Below are 23,820 nucleotides of genomic sequence, written 5' to 3' on the forward strand. Positions count from 1 at the left end.
CTCTAGGGAGGGGACTTCTCCCCGGATGCACGCCACAGGGTAGCAATAACCACCCCGTGAGGAAATACAGTGCTTAAGGGTTAATAAGGTTCTTGTTGACCCGGCACCTCGCTGTCCCGAATCAAGAACTAGGGATCCAGCTCCAGCCCTTTACTCTGTGTGACCTCGGACTAGTCATCCAAGTGCTTGGTTCCTCCCTTTCCCTATCTGTAAAGTCTGGCATTACGAGGAGACTGGGATGGAATTCGATGACCTCTGAGGTCTTAAAGCTTCTTGACCGGCCAGCACACGTAAGCGCTGGGACAAACAGTCCGGTGAATAAATAGCGAGGGCGGCCACAGGGGACAAGCGGTAGGGGGATCGGGCTCATTTCACAGACGGGGAAACTGAGGCACGGAACACCCTGCCCCAAGGTCACTCCAGTTATGTCACTATGGGGGCCAGGCCAAGCGCTCAGCTCCCCAGACCTCCAGCCCCGGGCCCTTTTTCCTTTCGCCGAGCTAGGGAGAGTGGCGTGGAGGTCCTCGTCCCGGAGAGGAAAGGACTGTGCTCATGCCAGGGTTGCAAGAGAGGCTGGAGAGGCCTTACCTTGCCAGATCGAGTCCTGCCACCGGCGCCTCCCTCTCAGAATCTCACCCCGTCACAGCCCCCGGACTCTTCAGAAGCCCCTCCACTTCTGACCCCCTCGACGTGTCCAACACCGCCACCGAAGCGCCGATTCCCGCCCCTACCCCGCCCCTGCCTCTTTGGCCAATCGCCGCGCAGGGTTCCAGAGCGCCTGCGGGTCTCGCCGCCTCTGAGGGCTGGAGAAGTGTTACGTCACGTAACGTGCCTCCCCCGCCAGGTCGGCTCATTTGCCTTTGCTCCACCTTCTCCAGGACCTAGTCTCCTCCTGGCTGGTAACAATGCGAGAGTTCGTCCTGCCGGAAAGCAGCACGCCGCCGCGGCATTTTACGACATCGCTGTAAAAGGTTCTGGCACCCCTAAGACTTCCTCCCCGAAGCGGGGCGAAAGGCGGCGCGATGTTCGGTGCGGGCGACGAAGACGACACCGACTTCCTTTCGCCTAGCGGCGGGTGAGTGACAGAAGCGTGGGGCAGAGGGCGTGGCTGAGAGAGCCTGGCGTGAGGTTGGAAGGGTCGCTCTCTTACCAGACCTCCTCCCAACTTCCGGGTCCAGAGCACAGTCCGGGGCTCTCTACAGGTCTCGGAATCCCGGCAGAGCTCAAGACTGTGCTGAGTCTGTCCACCTGGATTGTGCATCTGGCATCTCCACAGAAGCGCAATATGACCCTGGGGTTCGACTTTTACTTTCTGAGTCACAGTTTCCCCTTCTGTGAAATGGAGTTGATCGTTGATGAAAATACCTGTCTAAGAGTTTTTATCGGTCAGCTGGGGCCCATGTGAGACTTTCTCTTCTCCGTGGACAAGGCGGTGACACTTCAGAATTGGCCCTGTTGGGTCAGCTTCTGCATCCTTCGAGGCCTAGCTCGGATGTCACCTTTTTGGTGCTTTCTCTTCTCCCACGGCCCCAGGCTGAATAAATTGCTTTCTCTTAACTTACTCTCACAACTAGATGTTTATCTTTGCACACCGAACCTGCTAGATTACGAGCCCTGATAGGACAGGGACTGTTTAGTTGTTCCTACCGTCCAGCGCTCAGCACAGGGCACGTAGTGAGTACTCAGGAGATGCCTGTTGAGTGAATAATAGCTGTGAAATTGCACTCCAAAGCTTAAAACCAATGTAAGAAACTGCAGTAGCTGTCTCCTGTCCCCAGTCACTATATATACCAGCCTGGGGTACAGGTCTTCAAGAGGCAGGGCTTTGTCTCTTCCAGTAGGGAGTTTAGCCTTTTCCCTTGTGTTGTGTCTGTAGACAGCTTGACTCCTTTCAAACTTGTGAGTTGCCAAGTTCTGATCCTTGCAGAGCCTTTCTTTGAACATCTGTTTAACCACGTTAAGAATGTACCGAACAATAGTTAATACACCAATATAGACTCCTTGTTCTGGTAAATACTTAGAGGTTACAAAAATGATTAAGCTGCTCTGTCTGCTCTCCGCTTGCTTCTAGTCCTGATGGAGAGTTCGGTACATGGTCGACCTAAAATGACACTGGCTCTCTTTTGGTTTTAAATAGGGTTTTTTGACTTACACTGTGACCAGCTCCGTATTAGCCAACCGAAGTCCTCTTTTCACTCTCACTGCCCTGTTCCACCCCTACCCTCACTTTGGATGTCCTACATTCACTTAGTTGCATCTTGAGTTCTTTCAGTTGCTCAATTATTTTAGATTTAAGCAGTGCTTTGGTTCCTTTTTTTCCTACTCCGCCCAAAACATTCACTCATATTTCCACACATCCAGCCTGTTGCTGTTGACTGTGTAATCAGCCATTTGAATTAATGTCTTTTTCATACAAACCTGTTTTGTAAATGGCTGTGCCTTTTGAAAGTTTACAAGATGTACTTTAAATTCACATTCTTCACTAGGTGAAAGTGTTTGAGGGAGGTCTGTAAATAAATGTTAGGGTTCCCAACTTTTTTTTAATTTAATTTTTATTTTATATTGGAGTATAGTTGATTTACAATGTTGTGTTAGTTTCAGGTGTGCAGCAAAGTGTTTCAGTTATACATATATATATCCATTCTTTTTCAGATTCTTTTTGCATATAGGTTACTAAAGAATATTGAGGGCTTCCAACTTTGATGCAACAAGCAGTACTTTGCTGACTGAAAATTCCTGGGTAGATAGTGACAGTCATGTGCTCTTCTCCAGGTTCCTGGCATGAGATAAGTTCTTGGTGGCTCAGCCATGCTGCTTTCCTGTGCAGGCTCCCCAAGGACCTTAGAAACTAGTTCTAGGCAAGAGACTGTACCCCTAAACACAGACAACAGCTAATTGAATGATAAAAGGCTTAGTAAACAAAGTTATACAGGTAACTTATTTTTGTTCCCAGTAATAACCAGGAAAACTAAATCAAGTTTAAGATTGAGAGTACAGAAAGTTTCACCGACATTCCCTGATTCAGCTATTCCTTTGTCAGTTTTCTCTAAGGAAGTAGAACATATGACAGTGAGCGCTGCAACTGCTCTTCAGTTCCTCTTGTACAACTGTAACTTACTGTAAATATTACTTGATCATTACTTTTTAAGTATCTTGCCTTAAATGTGTGATTGCTTAATTCCACTTAAGATAGTCAAGCCTAATAGAAGTGAGAGTACTAGTGCCTAGGATGGCTGTCTAGATGATTTATAATCTGTGTTCCAAGTTCCAGGCCTCTTGGCCCATGGTTAACCTAGAAGGCTTGCCTTTTTTGATCTTAGCCCTTTCTTTCCCTTGAGACTTTGAAATGAAGAAATATATGAATGCCTACTAAGTGTATGGTACTTGGCTTCAGCTAATACGGATAAGAATAAGGCACAGTTCCTGCCCCTAAGAAACTTCCAGTTTAGTAGTAGAATAAAACAATCCAGTAATGATAACCAAAAAGCATTTTTAAGGGGCCAGTAATATATATACTTGTGTTTTAGGTTATATAAAAGTTATATGCAGGCAGGGACTTCCCTGGTGGTCCAGTGGTTAAGACTTCATGCTTCCAATGTAGGGGGTGTGGTTTCAATCCTTGGTTGGGGAACTAAGATCCCACATGCTGTGTGGCATGGTCAAAAAAAAAAAATTATATTTTAGGCAAATCTGATTAACATAGCAATAATAAATCACCAGTGTAGAGGTAGAAAAAAGAAATCTGGAACTGATCATCAGAAGACATTCTTAAGTTCTGTAAAAGATATTGGAAAAGCCTAGATTCTGATGTTGATTCTGCCCCCAGTTAGGAGTGTGACTTTATGGACAAGTCACTTACTATCCTTGGCTCTCCATTCCCTGGTCTGTTGAATAATGGGGTTGCTCTAGATGATCTTTGAGACTTTTCCCAATCCTGTAGTTTTTTATTTATGCTAATATCAGGTTTTTTTTTTTTATTTTTTTTTAATTTATTTATTTATTTTATTTGCTGTGTTGGGTCTTTTTTTTTTTTTTTTTTTTTTTGCTGTGTACAGGCTTTCTTTGGTTGTGGTGAGTGGGGGCTACTCTTCATTGTGGTGCGCGGGCTCCTCATTGCTGTGGCTTCTCTTGTTGCGGAGCACAGGCTCTAGGCGTGTGGGCTTCGGTAGTTGCAGCATGTGGGCTCAATAGTTGTGGCTCACAGGCTCTAAAGCGCAGGCTCAATAGTTGTGGCGCACGGGCTTAGTTGCTCCGTGGCATGTGGGATCTTCCTGGAGCAGGGATTGAACCCGTGTCCCCTGCATTGGCAGGCGGATTCTTAACCACTGCGCCACCTAGGAAACCCACTAATATCAGTTTATAGTTGCAGGTCAGTTTGTGCATTGAACAAGCATGCTTTCTTCCTTCTAGGGGTATCTGAGTTGAATCGACATTTTAAGGTAATAGGATGTATATAAAACATATTGTGTACTTACTCCATGCCAGGGACTGTACTATATATACAATATTGTATTAATTTCTCTCTACTGCTCTCTGGGCAGTTTTTCCTAATATTATACTTATCTTGCAAATGAGAAATTAAGGCTAGGAGAGGTAAGTTACTCAAGGTCAAACAGCTAAAAAGTAAAAGAACCTGAATTTGAAATCAGGCAAGCAGATTTCTACCAGGCTGCCTGGATGCCTTATTATTATTATAGAAGTAAATGTTTGATACCACAGTTTGGAAAATAAGTACTTTAACAACCGAAAGAATCTCTGTTTATTGAAATATGTTGATACATCATAAATGCATGTATTACTGTTTTTAATGAGAAAAGAAAAGGAATATAAAACTAAGGTTAGATAAGGACTTTGATAACTAAATGCGTTGGCTAACGTTTTTTAAACGTGATTAATGCTGTAATGACTTTTCCTATGAATTATAAATTTAGAGACTAAAGTCCAGAGTTAGCAAGCTCATTCTTGTTAACATAGTTAGGGAGAGGTGTACTTTTTGTTTTTGTTTAAGGTTTATTTATTATTTATTTATTTATTTATTTTTGGCTGTGTTGGGTCTTCCTTGCCATGCATGGGCTTTCTCTAGTTGTGGCAAGTGGGGGCCACTCTTCGTTGCAGTGCCTGGGCTTCTCATTGTGGTGGCTTCTCTTGTTGTAGAGCACAGGCTTTAGATGCACCATGGGCTTCAATAGTTGTGGCATGTGGGCTCAGTAGTTGTGCACACGGGCTTAGTTGCTTCTTGGCATGTGGGATCTTCCCGGCCTAGGGATCGAACCTGCGTCCCCTGCATTGGCAGGCAGATTCGTAACTACTGCACCATCAGGGAAGTCCCGGGAGATGCGTACATTTGAGAACACTCTAGAAGTAGAAAGTGTAATAGTTTACCAAAAACCTATGCCCCTAAGTCTGTGTAGAGTTCATTCAAAAAAATTAATAGAAAGTAGAATTAATCTGAAAGATAATTGGGTTGACCTGGCTTTTGGATTGATTTTGCAATCATCAATTGGCTGGCATTTAGGGCATCTATGGAAACTTAGTTTACCTACAACACTTTTGTCTTTCCGTTGAAAAAAAAAATACCTGCAAAATTAAAACAGCAAATCCAGTACCCATAGTTTAGGGAAGCTACCCAAGGACATTCTTTCTTATCAATGATTTGTGCATAATCTGTTAATCTTAACTAGGTTCTAAGCTTTGCAAATTTTTCACAAAGTTAAAGGCATTGCTCAACTCTCCTAGAATCTTATTCTTTTAGGGAATCTGCTCAGATTGCGCTGGGTAAAAGGAGACCTCTTGGCCTTTTCTAAATTTCATTAGCATTTGTTGATGTCTTAATATAGGCTAGCACTGCTCTATACACTTGCAATCTCATTTAAACCTCTTAGTCCTTTAAAGTAGGCATTGTTGGCCCCATTTACAGGAAACTCACAGTACACTACCTTGAGAAAACAAGGTAGTAGTTTCAAATCATATTAAATTTATTTTGCAGAATGCTAGTATGTATTATACATTAAAATTATCAGGGAAAAAAAGGCCAAAAAAGTTGTGGAGATGTTTCAGTATTCACCTAAACTAAGGATGTGTTTGAAGAAGAGGAGCTTGGAGCTAGACTAGACTTTGAGTTTATTTATTGAGCCTATTATATACCAGACTGTAGGCAAAATATACAGTCAAGTAGTGATCATAATAAATAACCAATTACCATGTTAGATGATAAAGATTGAATAACTTTTATTAATCTCTATGGACTGTGACTCCATATAACAGCTGCTTGTTATATATCTCATATTATAGTTTGCCATTGTATAGTATATACCTAATTCCCTTGTTAGAGTATATAAGCTACTTGAAAACAGAATCCAGTTTTGCTCACCGATGTATACCCAGCACTTAACAGAGTGTCTGATGCATATTTCTTTCTTTCTTTTTTAAAAAAATATTTATTTATTTGGCTGTGCTGCATCTTAGTTGTGGCATGCGGGATCTTTTTTTTTCTTTCTTTTTTCTTTTCCAGTTGTGTCATGCAGGGTCTTTAGTTGCAGCATGTGGGATCTAGTTCCCTGACCAGGGATCAAACCTGGGCCCCCTGTACTGGGAGCTTGGAGCCTTAGCCACAGACCACCAGGGAAGTCCTGTGGTGCATAGTTTTTGAATGAATGAAGTGTAGAGTTTTATGGGAACCCCTAGAAAAATCATCTAACCTAGGCTTTGAGGTTAAGGTGCAGCTTCCAGGGGAAGAATGTTTCAGGCAGAGAGAATCTCCAAAGGCTGGAGATGAGAAAGATCTTGCCTTAAATGAGAATTTAAAAGTGTGACTGTAGCACGCAGTTAGAGATGAGAAATGGCCAAATAGGGAGCTGGCCGAGTAGGTAAGGAGAGGTGTGGTCTTGAAGAGGCTTGTAAAACTGTCTTGTGGAGTTTAGACTTTTATCTTAGTAATATTGAGGTGTCATTGAGAGTTTTAAGGAGGAAAGAGACTTCGTCAAATTTGATTTTTAGAAAGGTCACTGTGGATACAGTGGGGAGGATGGATAAGAAGCAGGCACGACCAGGGCAGGGAGATGAGAGAGGAGGTGGTTGCAGTAATTCAAGCTGTGTAGATGTGATGGTGGCCTGAAGTAGGGAACTGTTAGTGAGGTTCGGGAGAAGTGAATGAGTTCAAGAAATAGCAAGTAAAATCCATTGGAGGATTGGTCATGCACACGAGGGGGAAGAACAGTCAAGGTTGATGCCCATATTTCAGTTTTGGTTGTGGATGTTTGCAGAGAAGGGTCTTGATTTCAAAGATATTTAGCTGCCACTCCAGTATTGAGTGGTGGGATATTATAGTCAAGGAGGTATTTGTTCGAGGTTGGAGCATGAGCAGCTTTTGTAATGATTCCAGGTTTGAGATATGTCAAATGAAATATCATTGTCATTTTCTGCTAACAGTACCAGATTGGCCTCCCTTTTTGGACTGGATCAGGCAGCTGCTGGCCATGGAAATGAATTCTTCCAGTACACAGCCCCAAAGCAGCCTAAGAAAGGCCAGGGAACAGCACCAACAGGTAAGTTAAGAGGTTAGGATTGGCCCCGACAGTTGGAATGATAAACAGCCTTCTAAAAGTAACATGCCAGGTCATCCATCCTTGATCAGTCTGGCCAAGCTCACCACCAGTGAGGTGCACGCTGCCCTGAGCTCTGAGGTCCAGAACTCTGGTGGCTACGTAGTATGCTTTTTTCTAGAAACTGATGAAGGAAGGTCACAGGCAAGCTCTTCTGCCCCATGTGGCCACCACTCTCCAAAACTGCCCAGGGTGCTCTAAGTAGGCAGTGTCCAATGTTTTGGCAAGAAGGAAGAGCTGCTTTTCACGTCTTTCACCTGGATGGGCTAGACGTATGCTTACAGTGAATTTTTCCCAACTAGACAGTGATGCTCAATGCTGTATCCCCTGAACCTTTCATCCTGGTAAACACAAGAAATATTGAATGAAAATTTGTTGAATGAAAGGAGAAAAAGGGGGACTAATATTTCTAAAATGCCTGCTCTGTGTGTGGTCTCAGATGCTTTACCTAGATTGTCTTATTTGAGTCTCACAACAATTCTGTGAAATAGGTGAGACTGCACCATTTTAGAGGTTCAGAGAGGTTTAGGGACATGGTTAAGGTCGTACAGCAGTAAGTGACACCGCTGAAATTTGAACCCTAATCTAACTCACTCCAAAGTTTTTCTGCCCTCCTTTACACTGTGCTGTCTTTGTGTAAGAATCTGAAGAGGAGTGAGGGACTGATAGAAATAGCCCAGAGCAGAACAGGTGGAAAGGGACATTAAATTAAATATTTGTTGAATGAAGAGGAAAGTATTGAGTGTCTTATATGCTAGGCACAATGCTGACACTGAGGATGTTGTTCGGATATTTAGAGTGGAACAGTTGCAACAGATACTGTAGGGCCCAGAGCCTAAAATATTTACTGTTGGGCCATTTGCATACAGTGTTTGCTGACCCCTGCTCTAAGTCTTACCTATCACTTTTGGCAGTTTTGCTGTGGATTGCTGGTCCTGTTCTCCAAGCCATATCCTGGCCAGATTTCTAGGAGGCTATGCTTTTACATTTCCTATGGTGCATCTCTTCATTAGCAGTATACTTATGACTTGATTTAAAGTGGTTGAGTTAATGGATGTGGATAAAAACAAACAACCTGAGTCCCCACCCAGTGAAGTAACTTGATTTTTTAAAACTCAAAAACAACAACTAAGAGTTAATTATACTTTTAAAGGGGAATTATACGTGCTTTTCAACTTAAAAATTACCTGTGCTGTCTTATGTAGGCATTTACAAATAAAAACTAGCAGTACAGGCAATTTTCTCTGTTCAAAGAGTATTTATATAACAAATCTTTGTGGGGAAAGAGGTGGCTACAGCATGGTTCTCTTCAGATCTCTGCAAAAACAGCAACTAGAATAAAAAGGACAAACTTATGGATAATATTTACAATAAAACCAATTGAAAAGGTGTCCTCTTGAACCCTCCAAATACAAGCAGGTATGGACACAAGGCTTGTAAGGTATCAACATTGGCATGGGAGAAAACAAGGAAGCAATGGGAGAATATCAATCTGAGAATGGGAGAACCCCAAAATAGCCAACGGTGTTCATGGGAAGTACAGCAGGCCACGCTGGAACTGGAAAGCATTTTGCCCGTTTTAGTTGTGCGTATGTACAAGGGGTTGATGATGGTGAGACAGGCTGGGACCTGGGACCCTCTGCTGCAGTGCTTACACCTGGACAAATGTCTCCTTGAGTTACAAAATACAAAGAAACTATAAGGGACTGAAACTAACTGCGTGCATACTCAGTTGGGGCAAATTCTGGACAAAAGATACGAAAAGATCAAAAAGACCAACTGCCATTTCTGAAGAGCTGGGAGCAGAGGCAAGGGTTCAGAAACAAAAGCAGGTACTGTGAATGCCCCCTGCACACAGCACCACAAAGGGGTGGGAAGACTAACTAAGCCACCCCTCTGGCCTGACCCCAGGACTCATCCCTACCCACACCCCCATATAAGGAACCAGCTCACCCCACCTCAGGTAGCAAGCAAGCAAGGGAAGCTGTTGTTTGTTCTCACTCTCCCCTGCCGCAGCAGGGGCCCCAATAAAGAAAGCCTTGCCTGAATTTCTTGTCCAGCCTCTAATCAGTTTCTGTTGATTAAGGGGGCCAAAAACCCTGGTCAGTAACAATGGGGACTAGAAGAACTAGAGCAGACTTGCTCCTATGAACTTTTGAAACTCACCCTTTGTGGTGACCTTCTTGGTGACCACCCTGAGAAGAACCTGCTGGGAGTGGAATTAAAATTGAGGAGGATAGGATATTAGAAATGAAGGAGAGACGATCCAGTTAAAAGTAGGCCTAGAATAGAATCAGGAAGTCTCAAGAGGAAGTACCCCTCCTGTCTTGAACTCTGTATAACAGCGAAGAGTGAGTTCCGTGAAGTTAGGAAAGCCACCCTGAACCACGCCTCTGTCTAAAAGTGCAGAAAAGCAAATTTCACATAAAAATGAACAATAGAAAAGTATCAGAGTCAAACTCCATGAAACGTTACTGCAAGAGCAAGGAACAGATTAATATCCCTATGGTGAGAGCTCTATTCTGTGAGAATATTTCTTACCAGATAGATCAAAACTGCAATCACCTATTACCATTAAGAAAATAACGTAAGACATGAAATTAGAACATAGATGAGAATTTTTAAATCTCAGAAGTAAGTGACAGGACTCTGGCAAGAATTAAGAGATATCAGAAAAATTATTTCAGAAATGAAGACAACTAGAAGGAACACAAAAGTGAATAAACACAACAGATTATGCTTTAAGAGAAATAGAAGGTGAACAGGAGGAAATTTTTAAAATAAAAAATTTTAGATATAAGTTTTCAAAGGAAAGTGACAAGTATTGAAGATAGCAAAAAATATCTGAACTCTGGCTATAGAATTTACAGAATCTTTTTTATTTATTTATTTATTTATTATTTATTTATTTATTTATTTATTTTATTGGCTGCGTAGGGTCTTCGTTGCTGCACACGGGCTTTCTCTAGTTGCTGCGAGCAGGGGCTACTCTTCATTGTGCTGCGCGGCCTTCTTCATTGTAGTGGCTTCTCTTGTTGCGGAGCATGGGCTCTAGGCACATGGGCTTCAGTAGCTGTGGTACACGGGCTCAATAGTTGTGGCTCACGGGCTCTAGAGCACAGGCTCAGTAGTTGTGGCACACGGGCTTAGTTGCTCTGTGGCATGTGGAATCTTCCCAGAGTAGGGCTTAAACCCTTGTTTCTTGCATTGGCAGGTGGATTCTTAACCACTGCGCCACCTAGGAAGTCCTACAGAAGTTTTAATATAACCGGAGTGCAGATAATTTTTGACTCACCCTCATATATTCCCTGAAGAAGGAAAAAACCAAACAAACGGGGGAAAAAAACAGATATCTAAAACTATAATTCAAGAAAACTTTGCTTGGGGAAAAAAAACAAAACAAAACCAGATTTGAGAATATGTATTAAAAGCAGTCCTCGTGAGCAGGGAATTCAAAAATCTGTATAATACTGATTTCAGAGAAGAAGAAATGCTTACCCAATGAGAAGATCACATTGTGGCACCTGACTCACTTATCCCTTTAGAAAATCCATGAACAACCTTCCGTTTCCAGGGTGTTAAGTAGGGAGATGAGAGCATACTGGGAGAAGTTGAACTGACCTGAAGGAGGATGCTAGGCTCACCTTGGGGAGACTGTAATTTTTCTCAGTGTTTCAGGCTTGGTCTGATAACCTAACTATGGCCTTAGTTTCTCTCTCTTCCTCTTTTTTTTGGTCATTCACTGCTTCCCAGGAGAAAAGTTTTATTGTAGCATTACATACAATTGGAAAGTACTGATTGAATTTAAAACTATGTTGTAGGTTTTTACAAAATAATAAAGAAAACGAGAACACCCCAGGTTAGAAAAATAAGCCAACAACATAAAATGGGCAATTCATCAAAACAAAATAAATGGCCAGTACAAATCTATAGAAAATGTTAAATTTCTGCTTCCCTTTAATCAGTAAGTGCAAATGAAAACAACAGTGAGGTGGCATTCCCCTTTCCCTAATTGCCCCCATCCCATTGGTAAAGATTTAGAAAGATCATCTCCCCTTGCTGGCAGGGATACAAAGCTTGCTGGTGGGAGTGTAAACTGATAATGGCATTTCTCAAGGGCATTTGGGCAGGTTGTAACAAAACCTTAAAAATTTTCACACTTCACTCCATAATTCCATTTTTAGCAACTAACTGTAAGAAAGTAATTAGAGGTGTGTTTTATCATAGCGTTATTTGTCGTAGAGAAAAATTGGAAACAGCCCAAAGAAATGTCAAACAATAGGAAATTGGATAAATTCTAGTAGAGTCAATATAGTATTTAACAATCAAAAAGTGTTTTTAAGACTATTTTATGTTTGTTTTGGAGACTGTTTTGAAGAGTATAAGGAAATGCTTGTACTAAGTAAGAAAAGGAGATTGTCAAATCATATCATTAATTTTGTTTAAAAAAAGGTGAAAAAATTGAAAAGTGTATGTGTATAGAAAAAGGACTAGCAATAAATACATCATACTATTAATGTTCATTTTTGGGTGATGAGATTATAGGTCCTTTTTATTTTCTTTATGTATTTCTATGTTTGCAAAGTTTTCTACAGTATACATAAACTCTATAACCAGGAAAAAAAATGTCAATACTGTTAACAAAATTCAGCTGAGTAAATTTTAAAAATCTTATTGACTGTATACAGCGATTCATGAATTGAGCAGCTTGCAGCCTAGTAGATAGGCGCTCTGAAGAGCTGAACAAAATGGAAATCTTTTATAGGTAGAGGGGAGCAGGAACAAGGCAGAAGGGAGTCTAATGTCACACTAGGCAAAAAAGTGAGTTGCTAATTATAAGATTACTTTCCTTTAGGGGATAGCAGAGGTCTGTTGGACACTACCTAACTAGTGCTGATCGGATCATTCCTGATTGACTGGTTGAAGATTCCAGTTCTGGGAGAGCCAACACTAATTATGTTGTATCTCTGTTTGGTGGGGTGGGGCTTAGCCTAAGTGTCTCCATCTGGAGCCTGTTGTCTTGTTTTCAACAACAACAAAAAGAATCAAACAAGGACATTTTTAAAGTAAGTTCTTGGTTGCTGTGTCCATGCCTGTGTTCTCACTATTCCATCCACAGGTGCATGTGGTGAGTGTGAATATGTGATTTACTCTAAGTACACCATTTTTAAATGTTAATGTTACTTTATACCACTGAGAAAGCAAAGTAATGGATGTAATCTGAATATCATAAATTTTCTACCGCAGAAGTAAGAAAAGGGGAAGCAACTTCATTTTAATTTATTACAGTTGTCAAAATATTGGAAGGAGAAAAGAAAGTAGGTGGAATGTGACCTTGCTTTCTAGACAGTGCTTCTTGTCCAGCCCAAAGACTTGTTTGGAGTGGAGCCAGAATCCTGGGTTCTAGTCCTGGGCTTATTGCTGTCATCTTTAAGGCACTTGGGGGCTTAGAGCCTCAATTTCCTCATGCCCGGGTATGGCCACAGGGCTGTTTTGTGGCTCAAGTGAGGACAATGGTCATGAAAGCATTGTAGCACTAACTACAAGGTTAAAGAAGAATTTTGAATGGTTTAATGCTTTAATGGTTAAAAATCAGTTCAAGCAAGAAATGAATGAACTTTGTTTACTCCTTCATCTCTTCATCTTTAGGAAATCAGGCGGCACCAAAAACAGCACCCACCACCGCAGGCACTTCCACAGTATTGGTTGCAACAGCAGTTCATGCATATCGTTAGTAAGTAGCTGAGAAGGTGGCTTTCTGGAGTTGGTTGGAGGAGTGGGTTAGGCTCCTGTCTTTTCACAGTAAGCCTCTCTGTTCATTGCAAAATGGCTACTCAGTCCTGCCATAGACAAAGTATCAGTAATGCTTTTTAATGTTTCATTTGGGGAATTTTGCACACAAAACTTTGAAGAGCCATTATCTTGTGTACTCTCTAGGAAGTGCTTATACTCTCAACAACTGCCTTTTTAAGTGCTCAAAGAAAGCCACTCCACTGAGATATCATGAATAGTAGATGTTTAAAGAATAAAGAAGTTGTGTAAGAGCTTTAAATTATAACTGCTCACCTCTGTCCCTTTCTAGAGGCTGAATGACTAGTTTCCCTACTTCTATATGGCAGAAAAGAAAGCTGGTTCTACCTAGTTAAAGGAAGTATTAATACCTGTTTTTCTTGCTTCTGTAGCACAAATGGACAATATGTAAAGCAGGGCAAATTTGGTGCTGCAGTCCTGGGAAATCACACAGCCAGAGAGGTGAGAATGCCCCCTTGTCTCATGTATATTCAAGTGTCCCAAATCATACTAGTGAGCTGGTTTTTATCGGGACTTGCCCGATGTCTTATATATCAGAGGATTAGAATGATTGTTTGCACTGAGTGTGAATTTCTAATGTTAGGTATGTAATAACATGTATAGTCACATTTTGCTTACTGTTGTGCATTAAAACAAATTCAACCATTCAAAATCTTTTAAGTTTGACCTTTGTGATATGAATCTAGCTTAAGAATTTGGAGAGTTTTAGAGTAAACCATTTACCAATGACATCCTTTTGTTAGGTAATGAACAACACGTAGTATACCACTTAGAGCATGACCACTGTTTATCCTTTGAAAGTTTGGTAAGTTGGGCAGTTGGTCACACAGCAAAATATTGGTTTGAGTCAAAAAGATGTGGTTAGAAGCCCAGAGACTGATTTCCTTTTGTGGGTTTTATCTAGCTTCAAATTCTGCTCCAGAAGATTTTGAACATTGTTGAAATACTCATAAGAAATTATAGAATTTCAGAGGTCCAGGTAACGTGGAGTTCATGTACCTCAGAGAATCTGAGACACAGAGAGAGACGATGACCTGTTCTGGGTAACTAGCATACTGGACAACACTTGTTTGTATTAAAAACAAACAAACAAAAAGCTTAATTTTGGAAATTCGGAAACACATATAAAAATAGTGGGTCAGTCTTGTTTCATCTCAGCTCCAGCTTGTCTTCTTCCCTTGCTCAGATTATTTTGAATAAATCTCCAGCATATAATTTTATTTTATTTAAAAAATTTTTTTCAGCATACAATTTTAGCTGTAAATATTTTAGTATGTATAAGGTAAGGATTTTTAAAAACATAACCATTATGCTGTTATCTCCCCTAAACAAAACTGCAGTAATTCTTTGATCTCATTCACTACAAGTTAGTATTCAAATTTCCCTGATTACCTCTCTCTCTCTCTGTCTTTTTTTTTAAAGTTTGTTTTAATCTAATAAGGTCCATGCATTGCAGTAGGTTACTGTGTTCCTTAAATCTCTTTCATTCTCCTTTTGAGGGGTAAATAATGTCTGATTGCCTCTCATTTTGTTATGTTAGCAGCCATTGTTGATTATTATCTAAATCTGTTAATTCTTTAGGGGTTGCCATTTGGATTTCAAAAATCTGGTTTTGGGACTTCACCACCCTTCACCTTCAGATAGGATGTAGTATGTTGTGGCAGGCAACATTCCCACTGTGACAATTATAAAAAAAAAAGACAGATAAATTGCAAAAATTATATTTTAAAATTCATTAGAGAGCTGTGGAAATGATGAGGACTAGATGCACTAAAATTTTGAGAGGAAAGAGCCAGTGAGCTGAGTGTTTCCTTCTCTTGTGACCTTTGCTGATGCTCAGGAGTAGACTAAACATCAGGTATGTCCCAAACAGAGAAACTACTGGGGGAAAGAGACATTGGCAAAAACTAGAGGCACTCCAAACACAAGATCAGTTTTTCCGCATGGGACACTTGGTGAGTTTGGGGGTGGTGTGGAAGGCCAGGGGCTGTGCCAGAAAGGCAGAGGGAAACTTCTGTAATCTTATGGTGCATAGGAGATAAAATCCTACCGTAGGGTGGGAAAGCAACAAGCAACAGCATTCCTCTCAATATGTTTGCTAGGTTTTGAACTTCATGGGGAGGAGGCTAAAGAATCTCAGCTCAGAATCTCTGATGGGCAGAAAAGTCAAGACTGAGGAGTCAGAGACCTTATAGGCTGTTAATCAAAAGCCCGTGAAGATAGTGCTCGAGAATAGGGACAACCCAGAAACGGACCAACTCTTAATAAATCTGTGATCCTTTCCTGACCAGCTCCATCGAGCACTGGATTGGGTTGAGGTGATTAGCCCCTCACTCCATCTGCCTCACGCAGGATAAAGAAAGTCCTTTCTGGTACAGGACTGTATATGAGCCCCCATAGTCAGTCTCTCCCTCCCTTCTGGGGTTGAATTTTAAGTTCTGTGTGTGTGTGTGTGTGTGTGTGTGTGTGTGTGTAGTAATTATATGAGACATAAAATTTGCCATTTTAACCATTTTCAAGTGTACAATTCAGTTGCATAAATTACATTCACAGTATTGAGCAACCATCACCACTATTTCCACTTTTTCGTCACCCCAAACAGAAAATCTGTAACCATTAAGCAATAACTCCCCATCTCCCTTCCCTCATTCCCTGGTAACCTCTAATCTACTTTCTATCTCTATGAATTTGCCTACTCTAGATATTTCATATAAGTGGAATCAGACACTCTTTGTCTGGCTTATTTCACTTAGCAAAATGTTTTCAAGATTCATCCATGTTGTAGCATGTATCAGAATTTCATTATTTTTTATGGCTGAATAATATTCTATTGTATGTATATAACACATTTTATTTATCCATTCAGCACTTGATGGACCCTTGGTTGTTTCTTCCTTTTTGACTATTGTGAATAAATGATGCAGTGAACATTAATGTAGAAGTGTCTGTTTAAGGCCCTGTTTTCAGTTCTTTTGCGTGTAGACTAGGAGTGAAATTGCTGTGTCATATGGTAATTGCTTGTTTAGCTGTTTGAGGAGCTGCCAAACAGTTTCTGCAGCATCCATACCGTTTTACATTCCCACAAGCAATATATGAGGATTCTAGTTTCTCCACTATCCTGCCAACACTTCATTATTTTTCCTTTTAATAGCTATTTCTAATAGGTGTGAAGTGGTACCTTATTGTGGTTTTAGTTTGCATTTCCCTAATGCCTAATGATGTTGATCATCTTTTCATGTACCTGTTGGCCATTTGTATATCTCTTAGTCACCCCTCATACAAATAAAAACACCAACAAATATAAAGACATTGCTAATTACAGTTAAAGAGTAGGGTCAAAATGAGAAGAGATTAAAGTAGGTAGTGAGAAGATGGAATTTAAACTCTAAGCTTTAAGGGATAAACTGAGTTTTGAGTTTTATGCCTGTATGAAGCATGACCCCTGACATCTTACTGCTAATTTTGTATTGTCTTTTAATTCCTGTTCTCTTTTTTTTCTGCCCATCTTTACTTGAGTACAGTATAGGATTCTTCTTTATATCAGTCAGCAACAGCCAGTTACTGTTGCCAAGATTCATCTGAACTTTGAGCTAATGGTAAGGCTTCCCATATTGGAATCATTAGCTCCTTTGGGGTTGGTTTATAGGAGAGATTGTGCATACCTGGCGGGAATTAGATCCACTGCTTCTGCTCTGGACACCAGAGTGGATACCTTTTTTTTCTTTTTTTTGCTTGTGGGATCTTAATTCCCCAATCAGGGAGGGAACCCAGGGCCCTGGCAGTGAGAGCACTGAGTCCTAACCACTGGATATCCAGGGAATTCCCCAGAGTGACTCTTCACAGAGCCTCTCGGAAAGGTCTCTTGGCTGCCTTCTGGGAATGTGGACTAAGGGGTGATTGGTAGAGGGTGGGAGGGAAGATAGTTTCCTAACAGCTGTCTTTGAGTCCACTGAGTCAAGGCCCTTCTGTGTGAACTTAGGCAGTCAGATTTATCCGTAGTTGAGTTATCCCATCATTTCTCCTTTCCACAGGTTCAGCCCAATAACTATAGCACCTTTTATGATGACCAGAGACAAAACTGGTCCATCATGTTTGAGTCGGAAAAAGCTGCCGTGGAGTTCAATAAACAGGTAATATTTTATTCTTCCTGTGAAAAGCCAAACACAAGTCTGGATTTCCCTAGATTTAAAAAAAATATATGGAAAACCCATAACTTGCTATATTTTTTTAGTGACAAGCATAAAAAAACCCACTAAATTCATCACTTGAGATTACTGTATTTGGGGGAAATAATAAGACTACTTATTCAAATTGCTTGAAAATGAGGCTTTAAGGAGAAAAAAAAGGCTAAATGTAAACTTACATCTTTAAAACACTTTCCACTTCATAAATTATCTTAAGGAATAAATACAACTATCTTTTAAAAATAGTGTTTTAAAAGAATGTCTTAAAGTTATTTCATGGTCATTGTAGAAAATTTAGGAAAGCATTTAAAAAAAATCATTCATAATCTTACTACCCAAAGTAATCACTGTTAACGTGTTATGTTTCTTTTTTTTCTGTGCATAAGGTACATAAGTATAGTCCTTTAAGAGTTCTTGCTTATTTTATTTAATGATGTAAAATGCATCTATCCCCACCTCATGAAAAATTATTCAGAAACATGCTTGAAAGCCACATAACATGAATGTTCCTTAATTTATTTAATCATTCCCTTATTTTTATGCAGTTAGATTGTTTTCAGTCTCTGAGATAAATGATACTGTAGTGAGCATTTTTGTGTACAAATCTGTATTTTTTTTTCCCCTCTGATTATTTCCTTAGGCTGGAAAAAGTGAAAGATTGAATCAAAGGGTTCAAAGGGTATGCACTTAGGCACACTGCTTTTCAGAGAGACTGTACTATTCAATCAGTTTTCTCACTATGCCTTTGCCAGTATTTAGAATTATTATCTTTTTTCTCTCAGTCTTATTTGCTTGATAAAAAATGACTTCTCATTGTTTTAGTTAACATTTATTTGATCGCAGTAATGAAACTTTTTTAGAGAAAATGAGTAGCAGGTTTCTAAGGTATTCTATGTTTAAACATTGACTATAGAAAAATTATTCATAAGGATGTATCTGACTTCCTTGTCTAGGATCTGTGCTGAGACAATACGGGTAAATCTGTAGGTGGTAGAGATGAATTCTGGGAATACAACATGATTTTGTGATGGGTCTTTATTTTATTGCCTTTAGAAATGCCTTTTGAAATTTTTTAGAAGCTCCCCTGTCTTTCATAGGTTCCTAAACACTGAAGCAGTGAGTCAGTATAGTAATGAGAGCTAATGTTTATTGTGTACTTACTGTTATTTGCCAGGCACTGTGCCAAGTACTCTACTTGTATTAGCTCAGTCTTCATAACTACCCCAAGAAATATGCAAAGCTTTTATCTCCATCTTACAAAAAAACCTCCAAAATAAGGTTTACAGGAGTTAAGTTATTTGGCTGAGGTCACAAGTTAATAAGTGGCAGTGCCCAGGTCTGTACCCAGGCAGACTCCAAAGCCATACTTCTTAGGCACTTTGATTCATGGCAAGATTACTGACTTTGGAATGGTTTACTTCTAAGCATGTAATCTGGGTGCCACTGTTTGGAAAAGAGCATTAGCAATAACTGAATGAGTACTTCCTGAGCTTAAACTAAGTGTATGCTGCTTTGATTTCATCTCACAGGTATGCATCGCCAAGTGCAACAGCACTTCTTCCCTGGATTCAGTGCTTTCACAGGACCTTATTGTAGTAGAAGGCCCTGCTGTAGAAGTTGGAGATTCTTTGGAAGTGGCCTATACCAGCTGGCTCTTTCAGAATCACGTACTGGGGCAGGTAAGAAAATGTACCCTGCACGTTCTTTTGTAATTTAAATATTCATGAGAGCGATTCAAATGTGAGGTATTATTACTGTGAATTGCTGCTTTTGGCAAATAGAAATCCTATAGGAGCCCTGCTTTAGTCTCTACAACTGCTTTTGGGGCGTAGCCTTGAAATGCTAGTGTATAAAGTCTGCTCAGTGCCAGTATGTCTCTTCTACTTCGAGAAAGGAAAGCAGTTACGCAGGTATCACTTTTGGTAATTGTTCATGTGTGTGTCTTGTCCTCCTGTACCAGGCTTAAACTTGAATATATTCTTATGGGATTAAGTCTTAAAACTTTTTAGACTTTGCTCACAGTTGTTTCTCTGTTTTTCTTATACTAGATACTGTGAATAGATTGGGCTTGTTGTGTTTTTATATTATTAAGCCCACAGAAGTAGTGTGGTATGATAGAAAGAGCTCTAGACTATGAGTCCAAAAATGTGGATTCAGGTGCCAATTTTATCCTAACTTGACCTTGTCAAGTCATTTAAGCTCTTAATTTTTTTCCTGTGAGTGGAGCTTACTGGTGCTCATCCTGCTTTCTTGGCAGGATAGCTGTTGGCATCAAATGAGATAATTTATTTGAAAATTTTTTATAGATGAAAATATTTTTAAATACTTGGTGGTAGAAGTTTAGTTTTTTCTAAACCTGGAAAATCCTTGCCTCAGAGATAATCAATGTGCTAACACCTTTAGCCATGATGTGGTCCCTTCTTTTCAGAAGTATCTTTCCAGTATATTTGACATTACCTATTTTCAGAAATACTGTGCCGGTGTGTATTAAGTGGAATGTCATAATGATTATTATTATTTTTGAAATTGGCTAATCGTGTTTATTTTGATTAACTTTTAGGTTTTTGACTCCACTGCTAACAAAGATAAGCTGCTTCGCCTGAAATTGGGATCAGGAAAAGTGATCAAGGTAAAGGCTTAACTGTGTTCTTATTATGTATGGGTTTATCAGTTGCAGTGGGCTTAACTTAGACTGAATGTTCTGAAATTTCTAACCTGGGTATATTTTTGGAGAATCTGGAAAGGCTTGGTTAAAAAAGATAGGAAGAGAAAAACATGCTACATTATCTACATTTGGGAAATTTTTACATGTGAGACAATATATCAAAAAAGGGTACATTTCTTTTCTCTAGTCCCTACATTTTATTTTTCATCCTGTGGTTCTGAGGGAACTATTAAATTCTTCCTATCGCCTAATTGGGAAAGAGGTGAAACTGTTTCTTGTAGCAGCGTATCATAATGGGTGACTCTGATCTGTCTGGGATGCTTTGAATCGTGGTGGGAAGCAACTGCGACATAGCAGGAGGAACACTGGGATTAGAGTCTGAGGACCTGGGCTCATGTTGTGAATTTCTTCGTTAGCAACTGTGGAAGTATTTTATAAAGTAAAGAGTGTTTTAGGGGCTTCCCTGGTGGTCCGTTGGTTAAGACTCTGCGATCCCAATGCAGGGGGTCAGGATATGATCCCTGGTCAGGGAACTAGATCCCACATGCTGCAGCTAAGAGCCTGTATGCTGCAACTGAAAGAATCCGCATGCAGCAACGAAGATCCCATGTGCTGCAACTAAGACCCGGCACAGCCAAGTAAATAAACGAACAAATAAATGTATTTTTTTTAAGAAAGAGTATCTTACACATGTAGGGTATCATTGCGTCAGGACATATTGATGTGTTGTGAAGTACTCATTCATCAACGTGCAGAATGGTTTTCTCCATAGCTTTGTTTATGACCTTTTCCCAGAATGCTTTGGAAACTTTTTCCTGTAGATCATAGCAGTTGGGGCATGACCCTTAAAGCTAGACCAATCTAGTGTTGAAACTTGGCTTAGCAATTTACTAACTGATCTTGGGCTAGTTACTTAACCGCCTTAAGCCTCAATTTTCTCTTCTGTAAAATGGAGATATTGCTACTAACCTTATGAAGTTATTTTAGGGATCAAACAACGTAACGGAGGTAAAGCACTTACCAAAGCACTTAGAAAAATGTGCTTAATAAGTGGTAGCTTCTGTTTCTCTTTAATGCCATTCTTCTAATCCTCCCAATTTCTCTCATCATCTAAGATATTTCATACAGCGCTGCATATGCTGGCTTTTACAAGTGAATTGAGAAGCAGTATTCTAGATGTTCTTATAACCAGTGGGAGGGAGGAATATGCACCTGATGATCCTGTATTTTTTTTTTTTTTGTCTTATGAGAAGGTTTGTATCTGATGAGCTTTTCCTCTTCTCTGATTCTAAAGAGCTGGGAGGATGGAATGGTGGGCATGAAAAAAGGAGGGAAGCGGTTGCTTATCATCCCTCCAGCCTGCGCTGCTGGCTCTGAAGGGGTAATAGGATGGATTCCATCAACAGACTCAATCCTGGTGTTCGAGGTGGAGGTTAGGCGGGTAAGTGAAGTTGTGCTGTGTTGTGTTTGATGAGTCCTCTTTGCTAGTCAAGTAAAATGAATAAATAAATGTGTTGAAAAAGATTCTGAAGATATCTTTTTTTTTTCTTTTTAATAATAGAAATGGTATAGTTGGAAAGAACAACAGCTTTGGAATCTAAAGGCCAACGTTTATGTCCTTCTTGGCTCTGTATTCATAGTCACTTCTCTACAGTAACCTACTTTTTATTTTATCTGTAAAATAGTGATTCCTATCCAGTGTTCATACCTTTTGATTTAGAATTCTGTGGCTACAAATATATCCTATCAATGTATTAACATAAGAGTGCAGAGATACCTGTAGATAGATGAGATAGGTAGGTAAGTAGGTAGGTAGATAGGTAGATAGATAGGAATAAGATAGATAGATAGATAGATAGATAGATAGATAGATAGATAGATAGATAGATGATAGATAGATAGATAGGGATAAATGCATAGTTTACTCCCTCTCCCATGTTGTTTGTGATAGTAAAAAACTGGAAACAGCTTAAGTGTCTATTATTATGAGACTGGTTAAATTATGGTTTTTCACAGAGTGGACTTCTATGTAGTTCTTAAAGAATATTCAAAATCTGTTTTTAAGTGAAAGAAGCAAGTTGCAAAACAGTATGAGTAGTATGATCTTGCGTGTGTCTGTGTGTGTGTGTATACAAATAAATATATGTATATGCTCATATATTCATATAAAATTTCTGGAGGCATTAAAAGAAATGAAGTGATTTTCTCTGGAGAATAGAAATGGAGTTCAGAAATTTTTACTTTTTTACATTCTACCCTTTTGTACCATTTAAAAATTTTATCAAAAATACTTCTGTATGACAATGCAGGGGTCACGGGTTCGGTCCCAGCTCCAGGAAGATCCCACATGCCACGGAGCAACTAAGCCCGTGTGCCAAAAAAAAAAAAAAAAAAATACTTCTGTAATAAAGTTTGTAACAAATTGTGGTTAATTAATGTCCCCCCCCCCCCCCACCGCCCCCCAAAAAAAGACTTGGTTTGTTTTACACTGTGGTTATTAGGTCCAAATGTTTGCAACTATAAACTATAAAATACAATATGAATAAATATTATGATCGTCTTCATTGTGGCTATTATTCCTGCTGCAACAAAGGATATGCGTTTTTTCTCAACAACTTTCCTAGTTCGACACCCATATGTCTGGTGGGTGTTCTTGCCCTCTTTGACTGATGTGCTTCCAGCTGCCTTTTTCACAGCTTTTATATTCTTTCTCAATTTTCCTTTTAGTTTGAGGAAATCAAGGGTGGTAATAGATAATAAACCAATTTGAATCCATTAAGACTGACATTTTGTAAACAGAAGAAAATAACCATATTTTACCAGTTATCAAAGAATTACAAGTTGATTGCTACACTGACAAGGCTGTGGGAGTTCCCTGGTGGCCTGGTAGTTAGGATTCTGGGCTCTTACTGCCGTGGCCCAGGTTCAGTCCCTGGTCAGGGAACTGAGATCCCACAAGCCGTGAGATGTGGCCAAAAAACGACAAGAGCAACAACAGCAAAACTGACGAGGCTGGTACAGAATGGTAAAACCCAGTGTGACAAGAGTGTTGAGAAAGATTTATATACTATTTATGGAGTATAAAGTAGGTCACCCTTTATGGTGTGAAATTTTATGGTATATATCAAAAGTTTTAAAAATAAGCATTCGTTTTTTTTTTCCTGAAATTTTCCATTTATTATCTTTGAGCCTCAGTTGGCAGCAGGTAACTGAAACCGTGGGATGCAAAAACTGAGGATAAGGGAGGACTACTGTATAACATTTCCCTCAGAATCCGTATACTCCTTTTTTTGTGGTCTGTTAGCCTGTTCCACCTGTGGTTGATCTTTCTCTAGGTCAAATTTGCTAGAGATTCCAGCTCTGATGGGCATAGTGTTAGTTCCCGGGATTCTGCTGCCCCTTCTCCCATACCTGGTGCTGACAGCCTCTCTGCTGATCCTGTTGTATCACCATCCACGTCAGTGCCTTTAAAATCAGGGTAAGATACTGGAATTGTATCAAGCTCTTCTATTGTCCCTGAAAATGATTCTTAGAGGGGTTCAGAAATAGGGATGTAGTT

General features: G+C 39.9%; 2 protein-coding genes across 5 annotated transcripts in view; one reads left to right on the forward strand and one right to left on the reverse strand.

The window, feature by feature from the left end:
- SLC31A1 (solute carrier family 31 member 1) overlaps positions 1 to 725 on the reverse strand; it is a 35,083-nt gene extending 34,358 nt beyond the window's left edge. Inside the window, exon 1 of the mRNA XM_057724620.1 lies at positions 589 to 725. The gene's annotated coding sequence lies outside the window, so the exon portion shown is untranslated. The remainder of the gene's footprint in view (positions 1 to 588) is intronic.
- A 225-nt stretch (positions 726 to 950) lies between these two features.
- FKBP15 (FKBP prolyl isomerase family member 15) overlaps positions 951 to 23,820 on the forward strand; it is a 50,188-nt gene continuing 27,318 nt past the window's right edge. For 3 of the 4 annotated variants that reach the window (XM_057720514.1, XM_057720517.1, XM_057720516.1), the window contains exons 1-10: positions 951 to 1,075; positions 7,429 to 7,544; positions 13,251 to 13,335; positions 13,784 to 13,853; positions 16,934 to 17,008; positions 17,444 to 17,542; positions 19,126 to 19,275; positions 20,157 to 20,225; positions 21,556 to 21,702; positions 23,597 to 23,739. In XM_057720514.1, the coding sequence (XP_057576497.1) occupies positions 1,023 to 1,075; positions 7,429 to 7,544; positions 13,251 to 13,335; positions 13,784 to 13,853; positions 16,934 to 17,008; positions 17,444 to 17,542; positions 19,126 to 19,275; positions 20,157 to 20,225; positions 21,556 to 21,702; positions 23,597 to 23,739 (1,007 nt within the window). In that variant the 5' untranslated portion in view covers positions 951 to 1,022. The remainder of the gene's footprint in view (positions 1,076 to 7,428; positions 7,545 to 13,250; positions 13,336 to 13,783; positions 13,854 to 16,933; positions 17,009 to 17,443; positions 17,543 to 19,125; positions 19,276 to 20,156; positions 20,226 to 21,555; positions 21,703 to 23,596; positions 23,740 to 23,820) is intronic. The other variant, XM_057720515.1, reaches the window with a different exon arrangement.

The sequence above is a fragment of the Hippopotamus amphibius genome, chromosome 2, assembly GCF_030028045.1.
Source record: "Hippopotamus amphibius kiboko isolate mHipAmp2 chromosome 2, mHipAmp2.hap2, whole genome shotgun sequence".
Lineage (NCBI taxonomy): Eukaryota > Metazoa > Chordata > Mammalia > Artiodactyla > Hippopotamidae > Hippopotamus > Hippopotamus amphibius.